Source organism: Chiloscyllium punctatum, chromosome 44 (genome assembly GCF_047496795.1).
Source record: "Chiloscyllium punctatum isolate Juve2018m chromosome 44, sChiPun1.3, whole genome shotgun sequence".
NCBI classification, from domain to species: domain Eukaryota; kingdom Metazoa; phylum Chordata; class Chondrichthyes; order Orectolobiformes; family Hemiscylliidae; genus Chiloscyllium; species Chiloscyllium punctatum.
This window is the reverse complement of record NC_092782.1, coordinates 12,574,798-12,596,099: the sequence shown is the minus strand read 5'-3', so window position 1 is coordinate 12,596,099 and position 21,302 is coordinate 12,574,798. Positions and strand designations below refer to the sequence as shown.

Sequence of the window (21,302 nt, the reverse complement as noted above, 5' to 3'; positions counted from 1 at the left end):
TACCATAAGCATGCATGTCTGCTGAATAGCTAACATCATACTGATAAATTAACTGGTAACATTGCCATGATGAATGATATAATCGTTATTGAAGGAGAGAAGATAAAATCAGCGAACAAGGTGAAGAGCCATCAAAAACAAATTACTGGAAAGACTCAACAAGTCTGGCAGCATCTGTAGAGAGAAATCAGAATGAACCTTTCTGGTCCAGCGATCCTTCAGAACTGACGGAAGCTAGGAAAATGTTGATTTCTATGCAGAAAATGGTTTGAGGGGAGGTGGTGTGAATAAATGATAGATGGGGATAGAGCCCAAAAAGAGAGAAGAACAGTTGGACAGACCAAGGAATGGATAACATTCATCCTAGGAGGAAGAATAGTTACTAATTGGGGCTGTTAGTGGCTAACAATGGTTGTAGATAATATAGACCGTGAGATAACGAGGCTTTGTGTGTGGGTAGAGGAAGCATTCTCAAGCCCTAAAATTATTGTTCTCGATATTGAGTCCAGAAGCTGTAGAGTTCCTAAGTGGAAAATGAGGTGCTGTTCTTGCAGCTTATCTGAGCTTTGCTGGAGCACTGCAGCGAGCCTTACTCAGAAGTTTAACCAGGGAATAAGTGACCGGTAAGTGTTGAACTAGAAGCTGAGGGTCATTTTTGCTGACACAATGTAGGTGTTTCACAAAGCGGTCACCCAGTCTATGCTTCATTTCCCCAAATTAGAGGTAACCACGTTGTGAGCAGGGAATGTAGTAGACTAGATTGGATGAAGTGCAGGTAAAGCACTGCTTCACCGGAAAAGTGTGTTTGGGCCCTTGGATACTGAGGAGGAAGTAAATAGGCAGGTGTTACACATTCTGTGGTTGCCGGGGTTGGTGCTATTGTGGGTGGGAAGGGGGTAAGGATGTTGGGAGTGGAGGGCTATGATGTCCTGGAGAAGGCTGACCAAGGAGGGGAGGGGAATATGTTTCTAGTAGCATCTGATAGAGGTGGTGGGAATGGCAGGTAACGATTCTCTGGATGCAGATGCTGGGAGGGGTTCGTGGGAGAGGACAAGGGGGAGCCTATCACTATTGGAGGGGAGAGAGAGGGTGAGGGCTGAAGTGTGGAAATCTGTGGTCTCTGGCAACTACAGTGCTGGGGAATCCTCAGTTGAGGAAGAAGGTGGACATTTCGGAGGCTCCCTTGTCAGAGTTGGTGTTAGCAGAATAGATGAGACCGAACTCGGGGAATGGAATAGAGTTTTTACCAAAAGCAGAGTGTGAGGATGTATAGTCAAGGTAACTGTGGGAGTCAGTTGGTTTGTACTAGATATTGGGTGGCCGGCCTCTCCCAGAAGTGGAAACCGATGTCGAGGAAGGTAGGGGTCTGAGAGAGACTCCAGGCGAACGTGAGAGCAGGTTGGAAATTAGAAGCAAAATTGATAACCTTTTCCAATTCTGAAAAGAGAGGGAAGAGTTGAGAGTTGGGATAGGACTGGAACAAGGAATGTTCTACGTAAAGAGACCAGCATGACTGGAGCCAAAGTGGGTACCCATGGCCACCTCTTTGACCTGAAGAAAGTGAGGGGATTTAAACTAAGTTGATCGGCGTGAGGATGAGCTTGGCCAGGCGGAAGGAGGATGGTGGTGGATTGGGGTGGTTCAGGACTTTTATCCAGGAAGAAGCAGAGAGCCCTGAGATCTTCCTGATGGGGGATGGACATGTAAAGGGAGTGCACATCTGCGGCAAAGAGGAAGCGGCTGCAGCCCGCAAACTGGAAATTCTAAAATTTACGTAAAGCATCAGAGGAATTGTGAATGGAAGTGGACAGGAACTGGACAAGGGGTTGAAAAAACCGAGTCGAGGGAGGAAGAGCCCCTCTGCACCAGGGACCCGGCTCTGATTCCAATATCTGGTGACTGTCTGTGTGGAGTTTGCAAAGTCTCCCTGTGTCTGCGTAGGTTCCCTCCTACAATCCGAAAGATGTGCGGGTCAGGTGAATTGCCTGTGCTAAATTGTCTGTCGTGTTCCGGGGATGTGTAGGCTAGGTGCATTGGACAGGAGTAAATGTAAAGTAATAAGATAGGGAATGGGTCATGGTGGGTTACTTTTCAGAGGGTCAGTGTGGATTTGTTGGGCTGAAGAGTCTGTTTCCACTCTGTAGGGATCCTTTGATTCTATGGGTTCTGTGGGGCAGAAGTAAGCAGAAACAGTGGGTCTGCCCAGGTAGTCCTGTTTGATGATTTTTTTGGGAAGGGGGTAGAAGTGAGCTGTAAGGGTTGGACACTTATGACTTGGAGGGAGTAGGAGGAAGGCCACCAGATGTCAATTTTTGACCAACCTCAGACAATTCTTGATGTAACCAGGGGAATAGACATCATAAATAATCCTACCTCAATATCTGAAAGGCTGTGGATAAGGTACCACATATTAGTTTAGTAAATAAGATCAAGGCAGGTGGACTTGGGAGAAGAAGCAAAATGGCAGACAAAATACAGGGAGTAGAGATACGAGTGAGTTATTGAGTTGCAGTAAGTGGGGTTCCATAACTCTGTTGGGATTACTGCTGTTCACATTTTATTAATAATTTAAACTTGCAGAAATTGCTGATTTTCTATTTTAAGCTTCAGGGTGATTCAGACAAGTTGAGAGAGTAGTCAAATGCAGAGCAGATGCAGTATAATGTGGTTAAATGTGAAGTTTTTCATTTGATAAGAAAACAGAAAGGAAGAACATGAAATGCAGTGAATGGGAAATGTTAAATAATGTACAAAAGGGGCCTGTATATCTTTTGTACATAGGTCATGGGTAGCACCCATTGCCATTCGCTGCAAGTGAGTTTGAAAACAGGAGCGAGGAAATGATTTTCAACATAGATAATTCCAGTATTACATTCTGTAAAGAACATGAAAGTAAATACTCTTTGCTTAGAAAATACAGATCAACTAGGTTTGCAATGCTTAGAATTCTGAGAGCACAGATGCAACTTGGTCCTTAAGGTCATAATAGCAAAACCAGACATGAGGTTATTTCTGGAGGAATAGATGTGAAAAATAAGAAATTATACTGAACTTGCATTAAACTGTGGTTGCACCTCATCTGGTGTATCTTTTGACTTGATCTTAACACTCAATTGGAGAAAAAAGATAGCTATATGCTTAGTACGATGACTAAAGGATAAAACAGAATAGAATCTAGTTGTTGCCTCTGAGATGATCTACTAGCCTAATCACAGAATGGTCGACTGTGCTGTGTTCTTTCAGCCCTTTTGTGTCTGTGCTGGCCCTTGAGCAATTCACCTAATCTACCTCCTCCACCATCTCTCTACAACTCTTCCTTTGTAGATATTAATCCAATTCTCGCTTGAAAGCCTCCAATTGAACCTGCCTCCACCACATCTTCTGGAAGTCTGTTCCTAACTACTTAAATTAATAAAGTTGCTTTTTTTTATTTGACAGCTATCTGAAATATATGGCCCCTCGTTTGCAATAATGGGAACAATTTTTTTTCTAAATACAGGGAAACCTGTATTATCCGAATGTGATGGGCAGGCACTATTTCATTTGGATAATCGATTATTCGGTTAATTGATTTAACTGCCTTTCCTCTGGGGCTCAGAGTTTTTAAAGTCTGCCTCTTGTTCAGGAGACTACAGCAGCAGACAGCATGTGAGGCCCTGCCCCCAACCCTGTGCAATACTTTTTTTTTCCCCCCAGCCCCCTGTAATATGCGATTAGGTAAGATTTAGGGAGCATAGGATGGGGAAGGAAACTGCAGGGGATGGGCACATTAGAAATGTGGAGTTTATTCAAGAAAAAGCTCCTGTGTGTCCTCGATAAGTATGTACCTGTCAGGCAGGGAGGAAGCTGTAGAGCACGGGAGCCGTGGTTTATGAAGGAAGTGGAATCTCTGGTCAAGAGGAAGAAGGCGGCTTATGTTAGGATGAGATGTGAAGGCTCAGTTAGGGCGCTTGAGGGTTACAAGGTAGCCAGGAAAGACCTAACGAGAGAGCTCAGAAGAGCCAGGAGGAGACATGAGAAGTTGTTGGCGGATAGGATCAGGGTAAACCCTAAGGCTTTCTATAGGTATTTAAGGAATAAAAGAATGATGAGAGTAAGGTTAGGGCCAATCAACGATAGTTGCGGGAAGTTGGGTGTGGAGTCAGAGGAGATAGGGGAAGTACTAAATGAATATTTTTCGACAGTATTCACTCTAGAAAACTACAATGTTGCCAAGGAGAATACTGAGATACAGGCTATTGGACTAGGTGTGATTGAGGCTCACAAGGAAGAGGTATTGAAATCCTACAGAATGTGAAAATAGATAAGTCCCCTGGGCCGGATAGGATTTATCCTAGGATCCTCTGGGAAGCTACGGAGGAGATTGCCGAGCCTTTGGTATTGATCTTTAAATCGTCATTGTCTACCGGAATAGTGCCAGAAGACTGGAGGATAGCAAATGTGGCTCCCCTGTTCAAGAAGGGGAGTAGAGACAACCCTGGTAATTATAGACCAGTGAGCCTGCCTTCAGTTGTTAGTAAAGCGTTGGAAAAGGTTATAAAAGATAGGATTTATAATCATCTAGAAAATTTGATTAGGGATAGTGAACACGGTTTTGTGAAGGGTAGATCGTGCCTCCCAAACCTTTATTGAGTTATTTGAGAAGGTGACCAAACAGGTAGATGAGAGTAAACTGGTTGTGGTGTATATGGATTTCAGCAAGGTGTTCGATAAGGTTCCCCACAGTAGGCTATTGTACAAAATGTGGAGGAATGTGATTGTGGGAGATATAGCAGTTTGGATCAGTAATTGGCTTGCTGAAAGAAGATAGAGGGTGGTGGTTGATGGGAAATGTTCATCCTGGAGTCCAGTTACCAGTGGTGTACCGCAAGGATCTGTGTTGGGTCCACTGCTGTTCGTCATTTTTATAATGAGGGCGTAGAAGGGTGGGTTAGTAAATCTGCAGATGACACTAAGGTCGGTGGAGTTGTGGATAGTGACGAAGGATGTTGTAGGTTAGAGAGACATAGATAAGATGCAGAGCTAGGCTGAGAGGTGGCAAATGGAGTTTAATGCAGACAAGTGTGAGGTGATTCACTTTGGTAGGAGTAACCGGAATGCAAAGTACTGGGCTAATGGTAAGATTCTTGGTAGTGTAGATGAGCAGAGAGATCTTGGTGTCCAGGTACACAGGTCCTTGAAAGTTGCCACCCAGGTTGACAGGGTTGTTAAGAAGGCATACAGTGTTTTAGCTTTTATTAATAGAGGGATCGAGTTCCGGAACCAGGAGGTTATGCTACAGCTGTACAAAACTCTGGTGCAGCCGCACTTGGAGTATTGTGTACAGTTCTGGTCACTGCATTATAAGAAGGATGTGGAAGCTTTGGAAAGGGTGCAGAGGAGACTTACTAGGATGTTGCATGGTATGGAGGGAAGGTCTTACGAGGAAAGGCTGAGGGACTTGAGGCTGTTTTCGTTGGAGAGAAGAAGGTTGAGAGGTGGCTTAATAGAGACATATAAGATAATCAGAGGGTTAGATAGGGTGGACAGGGAAGAGTCTTTTTCCAAGTATGGTGGTGGCGAGCACGAGGGATAAAGGACAGATGTCAGAGGTAGTTTCATTACTCAGAGTAGTAAGGATATGGAATGCTTTGCCTACAACGGTAGTAGATTCGCCAACTTTAAGTACATTTAATAGTCTTTGGACAAGCATATGGACGCACATGGAATAGTGTAGGTTAGATGGGCTTCAGATTGGTAGGACAGGTCGGCGCAACATCGAGGGCCGAAGGGTCTGTACTGCGCTGTTATGTCTGTTATATTCTAACAACTCCCCCCTGCCCCCAATCCACTGAAACACCTCCTCTTTCCTCCGCCCTCGCCCTCTCCCTTTTCCAGGGCAGTTGGTCTGGACACCAACAACAAGACTGCTGCTGCCTTTGTGGGGTAAGTCTCCAAATAGTGCGCACGAGCACACTCAGCCACAGCCACACATACAACTTTTTACTGCAACATTTTGACAGGTTCCACCTTTGCCCTGTACAGGCAAATGTTGGAGAGATTATCTAGGGAAGAAGGGGTTTAGGGTACACTCCCACGTAGAACTCCAGGGAAAGTGTGGGGAGAGAGAGATTCAGTCAGTCATTTGTGGACGTTGTCTGTTTAATCACTGTAAACAAAAGATGTGACCACTGTTGGAAACACGTCCTTGATGTAATGTTTCCATCAGGACCTCGAGATCTCCTTCAGATAATCCAGTTTTCGGATAATTGAGGTTCCCCTGTACTTTATCTAAACTGCCTCATGATGTTCGTTGAATCAGAGAATTATTTTGGCACAGGAGGAGACCATTACCCAGAGGTTATGATACTCACTTAACAAGTGCCAATTCCTGCTCTTTGCCCGTAGCATTACACATTATTTTTAACCAAATAGTCATTCAATGCTGCCTTGAATACTTCAGTTGTGCTCTTCTGTCAAATCTGTTTTAAGTGAATATTTTGATAATAGATACCAGGATTGTGGGAATGAGAAAAAACTGCTGCTAACTAAAAGGTTAGTTGCCTAGCAGCCAAATAGGGAATAGAGAAGAAATATCTTTGCCCAAAGAATGATGAGAATACAGGGTAAATAAAATGTAACTGTTGCTGTACAGAGTTATTGCAAGGATTTGTTTTCATTGACATTGTGATTTTGTTGACCTATCAGTTGGGCAACTCATTAGTTCTGTGCAACACTTTTAAATTACAAGTTAAAAATTCATTCAGCATAAACTTGCTTTGATTGCAGATTACAACATGTTATCTCACATTTCCATATGCAGCATCATGGAAGGTTGACTAATTGTTTTGGAGTAAGTGGTAAAATGCATGTAAAATAAAGAACAGCTACTTCCCTGTTGTTGTTAGACTTCTGACTGAATCTCACAAATTTGAAATTTAATGTTGATTTGGCTCCTTGTGCACCTTCTCTGTAGCCCTGGCATTGTATTCCTCACTCTGTTCTAATATCCTAATGCACTTTTGTATGGCATGATCTATCTGTACTGCACGCAAAAGACAACATTTCACTATACATTGGTACATGTGACAATAATAAACCAAATCTTTTAAACAAAGATATGTCTCATTGAGAAGAAGAGAAAAAAAACGCATTACTGTCAAAAATTAGAAAGGGCACATAATTTGAATTTGTAATTTGTTAAATGTTTCCATAGTGCATGTTTGGTTGTGCCTTATATCTGAAAATTCTTGGAATGAAAGGAAGGCCCTGCTCCAATTGAGGTGTTCAAAATATTGTAAGAAAATGAATAGGGTCAATACAGGGAACTTTCATATAGTCCCCACAGTTAGTTTCCTCTGAGGTGGTTCGAAGTCTGATGTAATCTTACAATTGGTGCTAAGCTATTCAGGAGCAAAATGGGGAAACACTCTTTCGCATGGGATATAATGCGTCAATGGTAGAAGGAGTAAACGTTGAAGGTGGTGGATGGGTTGCTTTGTCCTGGATGGTGTTGAGCTTCTCAAACTACGTCCATTAGGAAAATGGAAAGTCTTCCATTATGATTCTGAACAATCACAGGGAGGAGAAGAAATCATTTTGATTTTCACAGCGTTCCTCTGACTTGCTGTTGTAGCCACTGTATTTTACTGGTTTGTCTAGTTCAGTTATTGATAAATTGTGACCCTAGGATTTTGAGAGCGAGAGATTCTATGATGATATTACTGTTGAACATCAAGCAAAGGTGGCTATTCTCTGTCTTATTAGAGCTGGTCATTACCCAGCACTCACTTGTCACAAATGTAACATGACCTCAAGCCTTGATATTGCCCAGGTCTCACTGTGTGAGCATAGGGTGCTTCATGCAATCTATGTGTAATCCTTAGCAAATCTCTGCACTTCTTCTGACCTAGTGGTGGAGAAAGCTGGTGAAAATGGTTGGGCCTTGGACACTACCCTGATGAATTCCTGCAGTAGTGTCCTGGGGCTGAGATGAATGATCTCTGGTGACCACAGAAATCTCCCCCCTAGTGCTTGGTTTGACTGCAGACAATGGTGAGTTTCTGTCTGATTTGTGTTGACTCCAGTTTTGCTAGGACTCTGTGTCATGCAGTCAAATGATGCCTTGATTTAAAGGGCTGTCACTTTGCCCTCACCTCTGAATTTCATCCTATTTGTCCATGTTTGGTCCAAGGTTGTTAATAAGTTTGGGAGTTGAGCGGACCTGGTGGAATCCAAACTAAACATCAATGAGCACCTTAAGCTGTTGATGATGCCTTCAGTCACTTTGATAATCAAGATAGGGTGCTAATTAAAAGGTTGGATTTTTGTTGTAGACAGGACATTGCCTGGTAATTGTCCATGTTGCTGGTAGATCCCAGTGTTGCAGTTCGACTGGGACAACTTGGCTAGCAGTGGGGATAACTTTGCATGTTCTGACTGGCCCTCCTGAGTCTCTGCCTGGTTTGTGGAAAGTGTCAGTATGGGGGTAGGGAATACAGTAATATTGGAACATGCAAGATAAGGAGGCTTTTCCTAATGTTTGGGAGTGGGGAAGAAATATTGACATTTGCTTTGAGTTTCCTGATGGCCAGTTTTGAGTCAGGTACTATTTGGGGATGATTATTTGTTCTGCATTATTAAACTATTTGGTATATGGTTGGAGTGATTTCTCAGGAGGGGAGGCCAATGGAGTTTTAAACATATATAACATTCTGTTACAAATCAAAACACATTGACATGGCCTCCAGTTAATCTGGGCACATGATTTTCTTCTACATCCTGAATTATTCACAACCACCCTAGAGGTAAAGTTGCCATAGGCCTCCACTCTCATTTGGAGGTCAAGAAGGTGGGATCTTCAGACGGTGCAAGAATTGAACTTGTGATGTTGGTGTCGTTCTGCATTGCAAGCCAGCCATCCACCCAACTGAGCTAACTGACTCCTGACTGGAAATCCAGTGAGGTAATGCATACTCATCTTTAGAGAAGAGTACCACTGGCCAATTAATAACATTGGTTCTGTAACAATGTGATTTTGTAACCTACGTTTATAAAGAGGTTACACCCACGTGACTTGGAAGTACAACTGTAGAAGCCTAATGTTATCAAGAAGCTCTCTTTGGAGTTTTTCAGTGACAGAATTTGTTTCTTTAAGGTTATTTTTCATTAAAGGATTTGTATTACTGATTAGATTAGATACAGTGTGGAAACAGGCCCTTCGGCCCAACAAGTCCACACCGACCCGCCAGCCACCCAGACCCATTTCCCCTACATTTACCCCTTCACCTAACGCTACAGGCAATTTAGCGTGGCCAATTCACCTAACCTGTACATCTTTGGACTGTGGGAGGAAACCAGAGCACCCGGAGGAAACCCACGCAGACACGGGGAGAATGTGCAAACTCCACACAGCCTGAGGCGGGAATTGAACCCAGATCTCTGGCGCTGTGAGGCAGCAGTGCTAACCACTGTGCCACCGTGTTGCCCACCTTTTTTTCTTTTTCTTTTTTTAAAAAGAAGCAAGAAGTTGGAAGAAAAAAAGACTTTATTTACCTCCCTGGAGTCTTTCTTAAAAGTATGTTCAGGGTGTCATTGGGCATTTTAGTATGTTCTAAAATTTGCTTTCTCTGTCAGTAGCTCTTATTGGAATGAACATCTGACTTGACGCTGTGGACCTGACATTCATAAAAATGCTCCTGCCTTTAGGCACCTGCCTATCACTGTAGTTTAATGAGTAAACTGCAACTCAACATGTGCTCTGCTGCTGGCCTTTTGGATCCCATTGACCTTTTTTATGATCAGGAAAACCCTCGTTAGGACATCTGATCTTCAAGTAAATGTTAGTTTGTCAAACCACATTGCAATGCATAATGGCTACAGAATTGTAAACGCACGTATTTAACCTACAAGATTGAGCACTTCTTGTCTTTCAATCATGTTTCCCTTTAGTGCAAAGACTTGAGTTCTTACTGATTGTGAAAGCTCCTGAATGTCTCATACTCTCCCACTTTTTTTTTCCTCTCTTCTGACCAGTTTAATGTTGACAAGGAAGCGGGGGAAAGACAGATTTACCATCGCTATTGCATGGAGCGAGCCAGTACCCACTGTGCTCATGTATTTACGACTGTCTCTGCCATCACTGCTGTCGAGGCAGAGAACATGATAAAGAGAAAACCAGGCAAGGCTTACATGCTAAGGTCTTCTGCATCATTTTCAAAAAAAAAAATCCAGTTTTGGAGATTGCTCATCCTCCGTCTGCATTATGAAATCAAAACTCATAGAGCTATCTTCGCCAAACATGATCAACTTCCAATAAGCAATTGTTTTTATACTCTAACTTATTTTTCTGTTTATAAACTACAAAATAATATGTTGCTGTAGAAATTCCTGGCAAACTTGACCACTAGCAAGTGTACTTAAATTGAGAAATCACAATGCTTAATTTTAAATTGAGCAATTTCTCTAGGCGAGGAAATCTGACCCTTTATCGAGACAAGCATCGAGTGTCTCTAAAAGAGCAAGGATTTTAGCTGCTTCATTGGCAAGCATGTATCTCGTAATAAAGCAAAGAACTGAGGATGGTGGAAATCTGAAACCAACAAATTGCAGGAGAAACTCAGCAGGTCTGGCAGTGTCTATGGGGAGAAATGTTTTGAGTTGTGACCCTCCTTCAGAACTGGCATATATCCCATTACACCATTCCTAGCTGGAGGAGAATTAATGTTTAAGTACTTTCATACTCTTTACAGAAGCGGGGGTGGGATTGGTGTGGAGTCGTAACTAGGAACCTAAATTTTGTGTGCATGAGGAACAAATTTCATAATCGCTTCTCTTTGGAGCCTGCCATAGAGTCATAGAGATGTACAGCATGGAAACAGACCCTTCTGGTCTAACTTGAACAAGCTGACCAGATATCCTAATCTAATCTAGTCCCATTTGCCAGTTTTTGTCCCATATCCCTCTAAACCCTTCCTGTTCAGAGACCCATCCAGATGCCTTTTTAAATGTCGTAATTGTACCTGCCTTCACCACCATCTTTGGCAACTTATTCCATTCACCCACCACCATTCATGAAATCAAACCCAGGGTCTTGCAGGAGAGATGTCAGAGCGAGGCAGGATCAGCCTGGACCTGCTCCTTTGGGTCCAGCAGCTTCACAACTGACTAAAACCAAACCCAAACCAGTGAAAAGCTGAGCTGGGAGAACTGGCCGCTCCCCTTTCATTGCACAATCTTTTTTTTTAGAAAAGCTTCTTCAAGTAGATCAACCCCAGGCATTTCAGAGCCTGTGTCTTTACAACCTCTTGGGGGAGGGTTGTGGGGTGGAACCAAGGACAACCTAACCTTAAAGGAGCAACTCCAAGGTGTCTCTATTCAGCACAGGACCTTGCCGTTAAGTATATACATCCTGCCCTGTCACCAGGGACTTCATTACTGATTTTATCCTCCGACTTGGTACACCTAGCTTTGAGTTTTGTGATGCAGACATTTAGAACATGCAGATTCTTTGCTTTTTCACTGCAGTGTTTTTATTAAGCGTTTTCAAAGTCAAACTTCTTTGAGGTCTTATGGCAACAATAGTTTTTCCAGTGAGCACGTGATAACCTCAGTAACTTCCATCTCTACTCAGCATTGCTATAGTGGTCGCAGAGTGGCTTTGATTCCTTTCTGAGCTTTCAGAGTTGAAAGAATCGCATGTGATAAAGGCCATTTGTTCCATCCTTAGTTCATCTGTCCAGAGTGACCCAAACGTCCAACTAGTGCATCCAACTGGTTCTTAGGTTATTTTGGAGGATTGTGGTTCTATCATTATCTGGGATCCTGTTCCATGTTTTCTGCTGAGCATTTTTTGTGAATAACTTCCTGATATTTGTTGAACATAACTACTGCCGCCTTTTATTATCCTGTCATAATTAAAGAGTCTTGTATGCCTATTCCTATTCCCATATTGTTTCCTAGTGCCTCCCTATGAAGACTCCCTTAGCACGCTAACATTTAAAATTAAGATGTCCAGGTCTCTCCTTATAACACTAACAATACTGATGAAGAGCTCTATAAGTTATCTTTGATATAAATGACTTGTTTAGTTTGTGTTAACTGGCCGTTATTGTGCTAGGCCTCCTGGGCATTGTGAGCTATTGAGGACCACACTCGAGACAGTTATGTTGATGGTTGATTTACTTCCATTATCTTGAATGTTTTCTGACACTTTGGCCCATTGTATAAGGAAGCACAATTATTGATAGCAGAGTGGCTAGGCTGGTCTTTGACACAATGTATATCCCTGCTAGAACACACCACCTCACTCCCCCAACCCTCAAGTATAGACAAAATATTGTCCCATTTCATTTAGATTCATTTTTAAATGTTTGCTGTTTTTAAAAAAAAAACTGACGCTGACACCTGGAGGGTGGTATCTCTGTCATACTTAGTTTTCATCTTTCTTTTTTCTCTAGATGTCATTACCCCGAATGGCTTAAATATTAAGAAGTTCTCTGCCATGCACGAATTTCAGAATCTGCATGCCTTGTACAAGTCACGCATCCAAGAATTTATTCGGGGCCACTTCTATGGGTATTGCTTTTTGACTTTTTATTTTCTCCTTTTAAAGTGTTGTGGTAAAACTAAAGGTTTTGGAGAGTGGAAAATGCTGTTAAATCACAATTTCATAGTAAGTTTTATTAACTGGAAGTTAGACCTGTAATGATGAACTGTGTCTTGACAAAACCTAATACATGGTGGCTCAGTGGTTAGCACTGCTGCCTCATAGCACCAGGGTCCTGGGTTCGATACCAGCCTCAGGCGACTGTCTGTGTGGAGTTTGTACGTTCTCCCCAAGTCTGCGTGAGTTTCCTCCCACAATCCAAAGATGTACAGGTCAGGTGAATTGGCTATGCTAAATTGCCCATAGTGTTAGGTGCATTAGTCAGTGGGAGATGGGTTACTTTTCAGAGGGTCGGTGTGGACTGGTTTGGCCAAAGTGTCTGTTCCCAAACAGTAGGGAATCTAATCATTTAATCTTCTACTCCATGCACCAATTTACTCACTGGTTCAATCCATTACAAAACAAAAAATTGCACGTGCCAAAAACTGGTATACAGCAAAGTCTGTCTTTATTTCCAACCACATTTATAATGTCACAAATGTAATATTTCTCTTTGCTTCATTTAATAGTGGCTTGTTCCATACATCCTTTTGAAGTTGCTTCTGTTTTATGTAATGATTATCACCAATGCTTCATTGGTCCTGTTTGCTTCGTGTATAAGATTGCACACTGTAAACGTTGGCAGTCTAGTCTGAAAAGTATCAGGCTGTTATGCAAAAATATCCACTCCTTGCATATTATTTTTAGTACTTGTCAGACTTTCTGAATTCTGAAAGCATCCATTAAAGTTCTATAAATGTCCGTTTCGTATCTTATACACAGATGAGTTATTGCAGTGTTTATTTACTGGAGCATATTCCATCCCTTTTTAAATAATTTCTGTTTGATTCCAGCCACCTGGATTTCAATTTGGAAAAGACTCTCTTCTTCTTCATTGCTGGTAGATATGAATTTACGAATAAAGGAGCTGATGTATTCATAGAAGCTTTGTCAAGGTTAAACTTCCTCCTCCGGGTAAGAATATGAAAGTTTTTTGCAGAAGACGCACCATTAGTCTTCGCTAAAGCATCTTGTTTTAATCTGGGAACAGGTCTTCTCGAATACTCGACCGGTTCCTTTTATTTGTTGAGTTTTGTAATTGGCTGCGATGGAAACATTTTATTCTGTTCGAAGCTAGCAGTTGGTCAGATGCTTGAGGTGTTCTAACAAAGATTTGTATGTATCACGTGTATGCGGGATACTATTTATATTCATTGGCTCTCAATAGTGTGGCTTTATTGAATTGTGTTTCATCCAAATCAGATGAAATAGACTCTAAGTACAAAGAAAGTTGTTATTCCAAGATGTTGCCAAACCTGCACTGCTGATTTTCATTTAGAGCGCCTGTTCATTGTAATCCTCTGTCCCTGCTCTTTCTCTCTCTTATCTCTACCTTTTTCAAATACATATCCAATTTCCTTTTAAACATTGCAAAACTCTTCCTCCGTGATTTAACAGGAAAGCAATCCAAGTTCTAATAATCATTTTGTTTATAGAGAAAGTCAATGGACAATAAGAGGTAATGTTCTGACATTATATAAAATTGATTTCAACCTGAGCATCATTCAGGTTCCTACCACTCTTCAGCTTGGTTTGTACATTTTTTATTCCAGGATGTCATACACTTAAAATCCATTTCATCTGATCTACAATGCAATCGATACATAAAAAGCCCTTCATTTGAACACCTCAACCACCTGACCGAACATCTGCCTTAATCACCTTTTATCCACTTGCTGTCCTATCTTCAGCGTTCTGTAGACAAGGTCTCTGAGGTATTCAGTACTTTCCAGGGCCCATCATTCACAGTGTATTTCCTTTGTTTATTTACTCTTAAGTGAATTACCTTGGCCTTTTATTTTTAGGTTGAATTCCATTTGTCACCTCATTGACCAATCTGTAGATAACCACCTCGCTATTAGCACTATTTTCATGACATTGATGAATTTCTTGATCGTACCCCCAGTGTTTAAGCCCAAGTCATTTTAATGCACATCATAAACAGCAAACTGAGTCTTGTTGAACCCCAGTGGAAACCGATATCCAGTGACAGGAACATACCTCTATCCTTGCCTTCTCCTTCCTATCAATACCTGTCAGTTTTGGATTCATTGAGCCATTTTGGCTTGGATCCCATGGGCTTAACTTTCTTGATCTGTCTGCCATGAAAGACCTTGTCGAATTCCATTGAGGACACATCAAGTGAATTGACCTCCTCAACACTCAAAAAGTTCAATTAAGTTTGTCAAACATCACCTTTCCTTAACTAGTCCATGCTGGTTGTCCCTCCTCGATGTGTGTCTCAAGTACGCACGTGTTCCATCATTCAGAATTCTTTCTCATAACTTCCCCAGGGGTGAGGTTTTTCTCACTGATATTCAACACTATCATTCTGCCTGGAGCCCTGTTTTAGTAATTGGACAGAAGAAATCCATGAGGGGAGAATAAGACACAATCAGGGTTATTGGGCAAAAATGCATTCATAAAAGGTTCAACTTTGTGAACGATAGTTTAGGTCTCAGGGTTCATACTTACATTTATTTTATTTTCTGTGTGAAGACAACTTGCATTTGACATTCCAACACTTCCCAAAGTACATCTCAGATTTGATTGTCAGGCAAAATTTGAGAGTCACCAAATAGTGGTGAGCCTGTGGAAGTCTCTGCCACGTAAAACAGTTGAGGCCAAAGCATTGAATGTTTTCAAAGACGTTGGGCTAAAGGAATCAAAGGGTATAGGGAGAAAGCCAGAACAGGGTACTGAGTTGGATGATCAGCCATATCTCTCTTTGAATGCCTGAGTGGGCTTGCAGGCCTAACCAACCTACCCTTATTTTGTGTTTTGAAAGGACTGATTATAAGGAGCGTCTCGGGATGGGGGAGTTAACAGAACACTGGGCCGATAGACAGCTGAGGGCAAGATTGGTAGAGAATCTCCAAGTTACTTGTAGGTTACTGTAAGAACAATTAAGATAGCATTTGTTCATCAAAATATGATCGGATTTGTAAAATTGTGTAATTAGTCAGCAGTGTTAGAAAATGTGAACCAGAAGAAATGATTGGTTTGTGGCGGTGGGGGGTGGAGATGATGAAAAATTCTGTCTATTCCTAGCAGCTATAGTACTTCCTTTGTATCTGCTGCCTATCTTTGCTATGTCAGTTGTGCTGTTGTAGAAACCCAGCCACCACCTCTGACCCTTGGTATGGTGTCACTTAGAGTGAAATATAATGTTCTCCTGACATCTTTGTGCATTATGTTTGTCATGCCATTTCACCCGAAAAGATGATGATTTGCATCTTGTTTTTATTAAGTTGTTCATGGGATGTGGACGTTGCTGGCTAAGCCAGCATTAATTGGTCTTTTCCTGTCATCTTGAACTGTCACAGCCCTTGAGGGTGTAGGGACCATCGTTGTGCTGTTAAGATGGGGAGTGCTCAGATCTTTGACCCCACAACAGTGAAAAGATGGCGGTCATCCCATTTGCGAATTGTATGGCTTGGAGGGTTAACGTATACGTGCTGGTGTTGTGTGCCTCAATGACCCTTGTCCTTCTAGTGATTGCAAGTTTTTGCAAGTTTAGACGGTGCTACTAAAGAAGCCTTGGTGACTTACTATGGTGCACCTTGTAGATGCCTCATTGGTGAAGGAACTGGATAAGTTGTGATCAAGCAGACTGCTTTGTCTTAGATAATGTCAGGTTACTTGAGTCTTGTTGGAGCTGTACAAGACAAGTGGACTATTCTATCATGCTCCTGACTTATACCTTGTCAATAGTGAGTAGGCTTTGGGGAAATCAGGAGATGAGTTAATTATTGCAGGATTCCTAACCTCTGACCACCACTTGCAGCCACTGTATATATTTGTGTGCATGCCTTTTTATGGTATAAAATATCATGTTTCTGGTCAGGGTAACAGGACATTTTTAATCCATTTAGTAGCCATCTTGTTTTTTGTCTTTAGATAGAAGGCTATGATTCAAACTTCCACTTCAGGGCCCAGATAGGAGAATGCCTCAGGTCAATGCTGAGGGAATGCTACATTGTCAGAGATGGTATATTTGAGATCGGTTGTTAAATAGGGATGGATAATCAGGACTCCCAGACTAGCGGTCATCCAAAAACAAGGAAACCGAGTTGATGGCTCACTTCTTTCAATAACTGTGGACCGATTTGGTTTGTAAGTAGTTTTGGCAACCAATGACTATTTCTAAAGTAGCTAATTGACTATAAAGAAAATGATCACACATCCCAGTTTACTTTTCAGACTTGTTTAGTCACTTTTGTAGTTTTAGGAAATGTGACCGCAATTTGCAAAAATCCATCATATAATGAGCACTGTCTGGTTTAGTGATGTTTTTAAGAGATCAATATTGACCAGGACTGGAGCTGTACTTTAAAACTGTGTCAAGGGATCTTGGGACCTTGGCTTAATGACCCGATCCAAAAGGTTGCAAACTTTGCACCAGCGTGAACTTTGTGCTCTGTCTCTGAAGTGAGACTCGATGACTTTTTTGCCCATTTTTGAGGAGAGATTTTTAACGCCCAACCCCCCCCCCCCCAACTGTTGAGAATAAGTGCTTTTGAGACTATTTGAAATGGTGAACCCCACTTTACAAATAAATTGCATTTACAAATGAATTTTTGTTTTTAAAGTTGCCTTGACAAACAAAGGTTTCATGTTGTTTCCTGCAATGTTACTGGCCTTTTGCATGTAAGAGCAAGTATTAAAAATATCCTTTGCTGAACTAAACAGCAAGGGATCGTCTCAAAGTATTAAATTCATTTAATTTCTCTTAAACATGCAAAGCTGATTCATAGCTCAAATCTTGTGAAAACTTTGTTGTAAAGCTTATGGAGAAATTGAAGTGGGTTCATTTTGATTTGACTACATGTCTCTCTCTCCATCTTTCCCTCTCTCTCTGTCTCTGTCTCTCTCTCTCTCTCTCTCTGTCGCTCTCTCTGTCGCTCTCTCTCTCGCTCGCTCTCTCGCTCTCTCTCTCGCTCTCTCTCTCGCTCTCTCTCTCGCTCTCTCTCTCGCTCTCTCTCTCGCTCTCTCGCTCTCGCTCTCGCTCTCGCTCTCGCTCTCGCTCTCGCTCTCGCTCTCGCTCTCGCTCTCGCTCTCGCTCTCGCTCTCTCGCTCTCTCTGTCTCGCTCTCTCTGTCTGTCTCTGTCTCGCTCTTAGGTTCACAAATGTGATGTAACAGTAGTGGTGTTCTTCATAATGCCAGCAAAAACACACAACTTTAACGTTGAAACATTGAAGGGGCAGGCAGTCAGAAAACAGCTCTGGTAAATCTGTCTTTTCTACGTTATTATGGAACACTGTTTTGTTTGAAAAGTTAAAGCACAATCTTTTAGTATGGAGTCCCTAAGTGATTTATATTGAGTTCAGTCTTCAAACTAGTTTGTGCAATCCCCATTTGATTGTCTAGTGTGCATCACAGATCCTTGGTGATTATTTCCATTTAGTGTGATGCTTAACTAGATAATTAATTGTAGGAAGCAATACTTGCAAATATGATGTTTCTTTGCTCTGATCGTGAATTTTATTGACCATTGAACCTCGGGCATTTATATTCATCTCTCTTAAACTCTTAAATGAGGCAGTGCCTCAGACGTGAGCCTTCCAATGTACCATGTGCCTTTTACACATGAGGTAATAATTATTGGACTTTTAGAATATTGTTCACATTCTAATATAGAGGAATGTACTTGTTTTCAGTCCTACTCCCCAACAATAATTACTTCTCCATATTATTATGGGATGAATTTCCCTTGCAAAGCCAGATGAAAGAATGTTAGCTTCTCCATTTTATTAAGTATCACTGTAAACTCTTTATTCCTTACAGGGATACTGCCCACTTGGTCAAGGAGAAATTTGGGAAGCGACTTTATGAAGCATTGTTAAAGTAAGTTAACTGCCTGGATGTATTGTCAATGAGCTCTGTACTTTTCAATACACCTGCAATAAGAGGGCTCGTTCCAAACAACTAGAGTAAAGGTGGAAAAAGTTGTATGGAACAGTCTTTCATCTACACATGCTAGCTCATTTATTTGCATTCTTTGCCAAGATCAAATATGCACAAATCTCTGTAGGAAAAATAGGGATTGAATATGTTAATAGATGACAATGTACCTTTTTCAGGGCATGTTGCACAATAAAGCTTTGCACCTTTTATAAGGATTAAGTAATTCCTTTAAAAGGATTTGCAAAAATAGTGCAGGAAGTACAAAAAGGTGTCAGAGATCCTTTTACTGTGGTCAGTAGTATCTCTACCTCCAGATCAGTACGCCTTGGTTTAAATCCCATGCCAGGACTTGTTGGCAATGGGAGGTGCATTTGTAAATGTGGCCATGAGATAGATTGATTTTTTTTTTCACCCTGCTAGTCCTTCCAATACTCCTCATGGTAGATGGTAAGAGTGCAAGAGTGTTCTGGTCAGCTGTCCTACAGAATATAGTGGCAAACCACTGCAGTATTTTCTTGTATGTGTGGACCAGTCTAATGGAAGTCCATGGCCAAACCCATGGAAATGAGAATGGGAGAAAAGGCGGATCAAATGTCCTTTCTTATTTTGCAAAGAAAAACCAGCAATTTAAGCTCAATGCATGAACCCAGTGGGTCAGTTGGCCTCCTTCTGTGTGATAAATCTGGGTGAATTGGGTAACTTGCTACTAAATTGCATCAACTACCCAAAAATGTTTCCATCTATTCCATTTGTCTTGATTCAATATATACTTGTGAATTATTCTGTATATTTACAGAGGAGAGACCCCGGATATGAACAAGTTCTTTGATCGTGATGACTTGACCATAATGAAAAGAGCCATCTATGCAACTCAGGTAGACTCTGGAATGCAATAATCTTTTCACCCAGTATGTCGCTGTAAAGTAATTCATTAGCTCAAGCAAATGGAACATTATTGGCTCGTGAAAGCTCTTGTATAAATGTTTTTATAATTTAGTGATTTCAAGTGAAATGTCTTTCTCAAACTTGTTTTGAGACTATTGTGGGAAAATTCTCTATGCATAGGAAGTACAATATGCGTGGTGTTTGACTATAATTTTAGATTTAGCAATTTTGAGTTAGACATGCATTTATTGCTTTTTAATATTTCAAAGTTGTAACTACAACATTTCTTCCTTTTCACATAGAAAACGCTAATTAGCTGTAAATCTCAAAAATGGTATTCAACCTGCGAAGTGTCTTGCATAAAGATGAATTTTGGCCTTTCAGCCCCTTAAACCAGTTCTGCCATTTGGTTAAATTATGAAAGTTCCTATCTGTCCACCTCTTTAATCGATGTCTCTAAAGTAAAATAGAAGACAGTTGATCTGACAGAATTTTTTCCAAAAGGGGAGAAATGAAATGCATAGATTGTTCTGCATCACTTCTTACATTTACTTCAAATATCTGAATCTGTTTTCAATACAAACCAGCAGTAATGCTGTTTAGAAAATGTTTGATACTAATTGGAATTAATGCCTTATAACTTACGTTCTGATTTTCTTCGTGCCATCACACAAGCCAATCTTTTGAGATGTGATTGTCCTAAAGTTGCGTTTAAATTATCTTATCACTGTTTTTTAGGCATGTAGTGATGCTTGATGAGACTTGAACCTCAGATCTTCTGGCCTATATGTAGGGACCCTACCAAAGTGCCATAAGACCCTTCTATATGTTGTATTGAGCCATTGTTTAGCATATGTTTACTCCAGTCACTGACTACAGCTTTGTTTTAACTGACTTCAGCGCCAAACACTGCCTCCAGTGACCACGCACAACATGATTGATGACAGTAATGACCCCATCCTCAACATGATCAGACGAATTGGACTGTTCAACAATCGGGCAGACCGGGTCAAGGTATGCACTTTACCTTCTGTTCACAGGTGAGAATGCATTGACTACAGACCCAGCCTTGGCAATTAGGTGCCTTGCTTTTGTGGTATTGTTTCCTGTTATCTTTATTTGAAACAACGTATCCATTGCTATTGGCTATGGCTAAGGCTATGGTTCATGTGGTGGGGTCGATCGCTAATGTAAATTCATAGACTTTGCAAATAAAAGACAGTAACTAACATGATGCTCTAATATGGGTCACTTGGGTTTCTACAGCTGTCACTTAGCTCTTGCCCACCACAGTGGTAAATCTATGTAAAAGCTTCCATTGTCATATAATTTGCGGATTTAAGTGCATCACAAAGCATAGAACTTAAAAAAAAATGCCCATGTAATCAAATGCCCTCTCGAATTTTGGAATGCTTTTCCAATGGTCAGTGATGTAGAGTTATCAGGTGGAACAAAAACATGGTCAGAATTTGCGAGTCAGCAATTTACATTGACATTTTGTTTTTTGCCCATTTCTGTTTAAATGTAATTATGGGGATGTAAGTTGCTGCTGGACCCATTTTGTAACCTGTCCTTGCTGACTTATTGTCTTCATGTTAGACTTGAGAGGTGAAGGAGTCCAGGTATTTCTGGTAACTCTCTCAAGTGGGTGGCTCTTGAACATGGGTTGGTTATGTTATGAAAATGTCTTAATGGTTTTAAATCTTGATTTGAGCTGTCCTAAGTCTTTTGTTTTGAAGTGGAACAGTGAGGAGATTGATGTCTTCACTCGCCCTACTCTCCACCAATTGTTTGTCGGGAAGGGGGGGGGGGCCTCTAAACGTG

General features: G+C 41.3%; 1 protein-coding gene across 1 annotated transcript in view; it reads left to right on the top strand.

Annotated features, from left to right (window-relative positions):
- LOC140466727 (glycogen [starch] synthase, liver-like) overlaps positions 1–21,302 on the top strand; it is a 49,544-nt gene that overhangs the window by 12,035 nt on the left and 16,207 nt on the right. Inside the window, exons 5-11 of the mRNA XM_072562256.1 lie at positions 10,015–10,159; positions 12,438–12,555; positions 13,480–13,600; positions 17,807–17,913; positions 18,474–18,533; positions 19,390–19,468; positions 20,379–20,492. Of these exons, the coding sequence (XP_072418357.1) occupies positions 10,015–10,159; positions 12,438–12,555; positions 13,480–13,600; positions 17,807–17,913; positions 18,474–18,533; positions 19,390–19,468; positions 20,379–20,492 (744 nt within the window). The remainder of the gene's footprint in view (positions 1–10,014; positions 10,160–12,437; positions 12,556–13,479; positions 13,601–17,806; positions 17,914–18,473; positions 18,534–19,389; positions 19,469–20,378; positions 20,493–21,302) is intronic.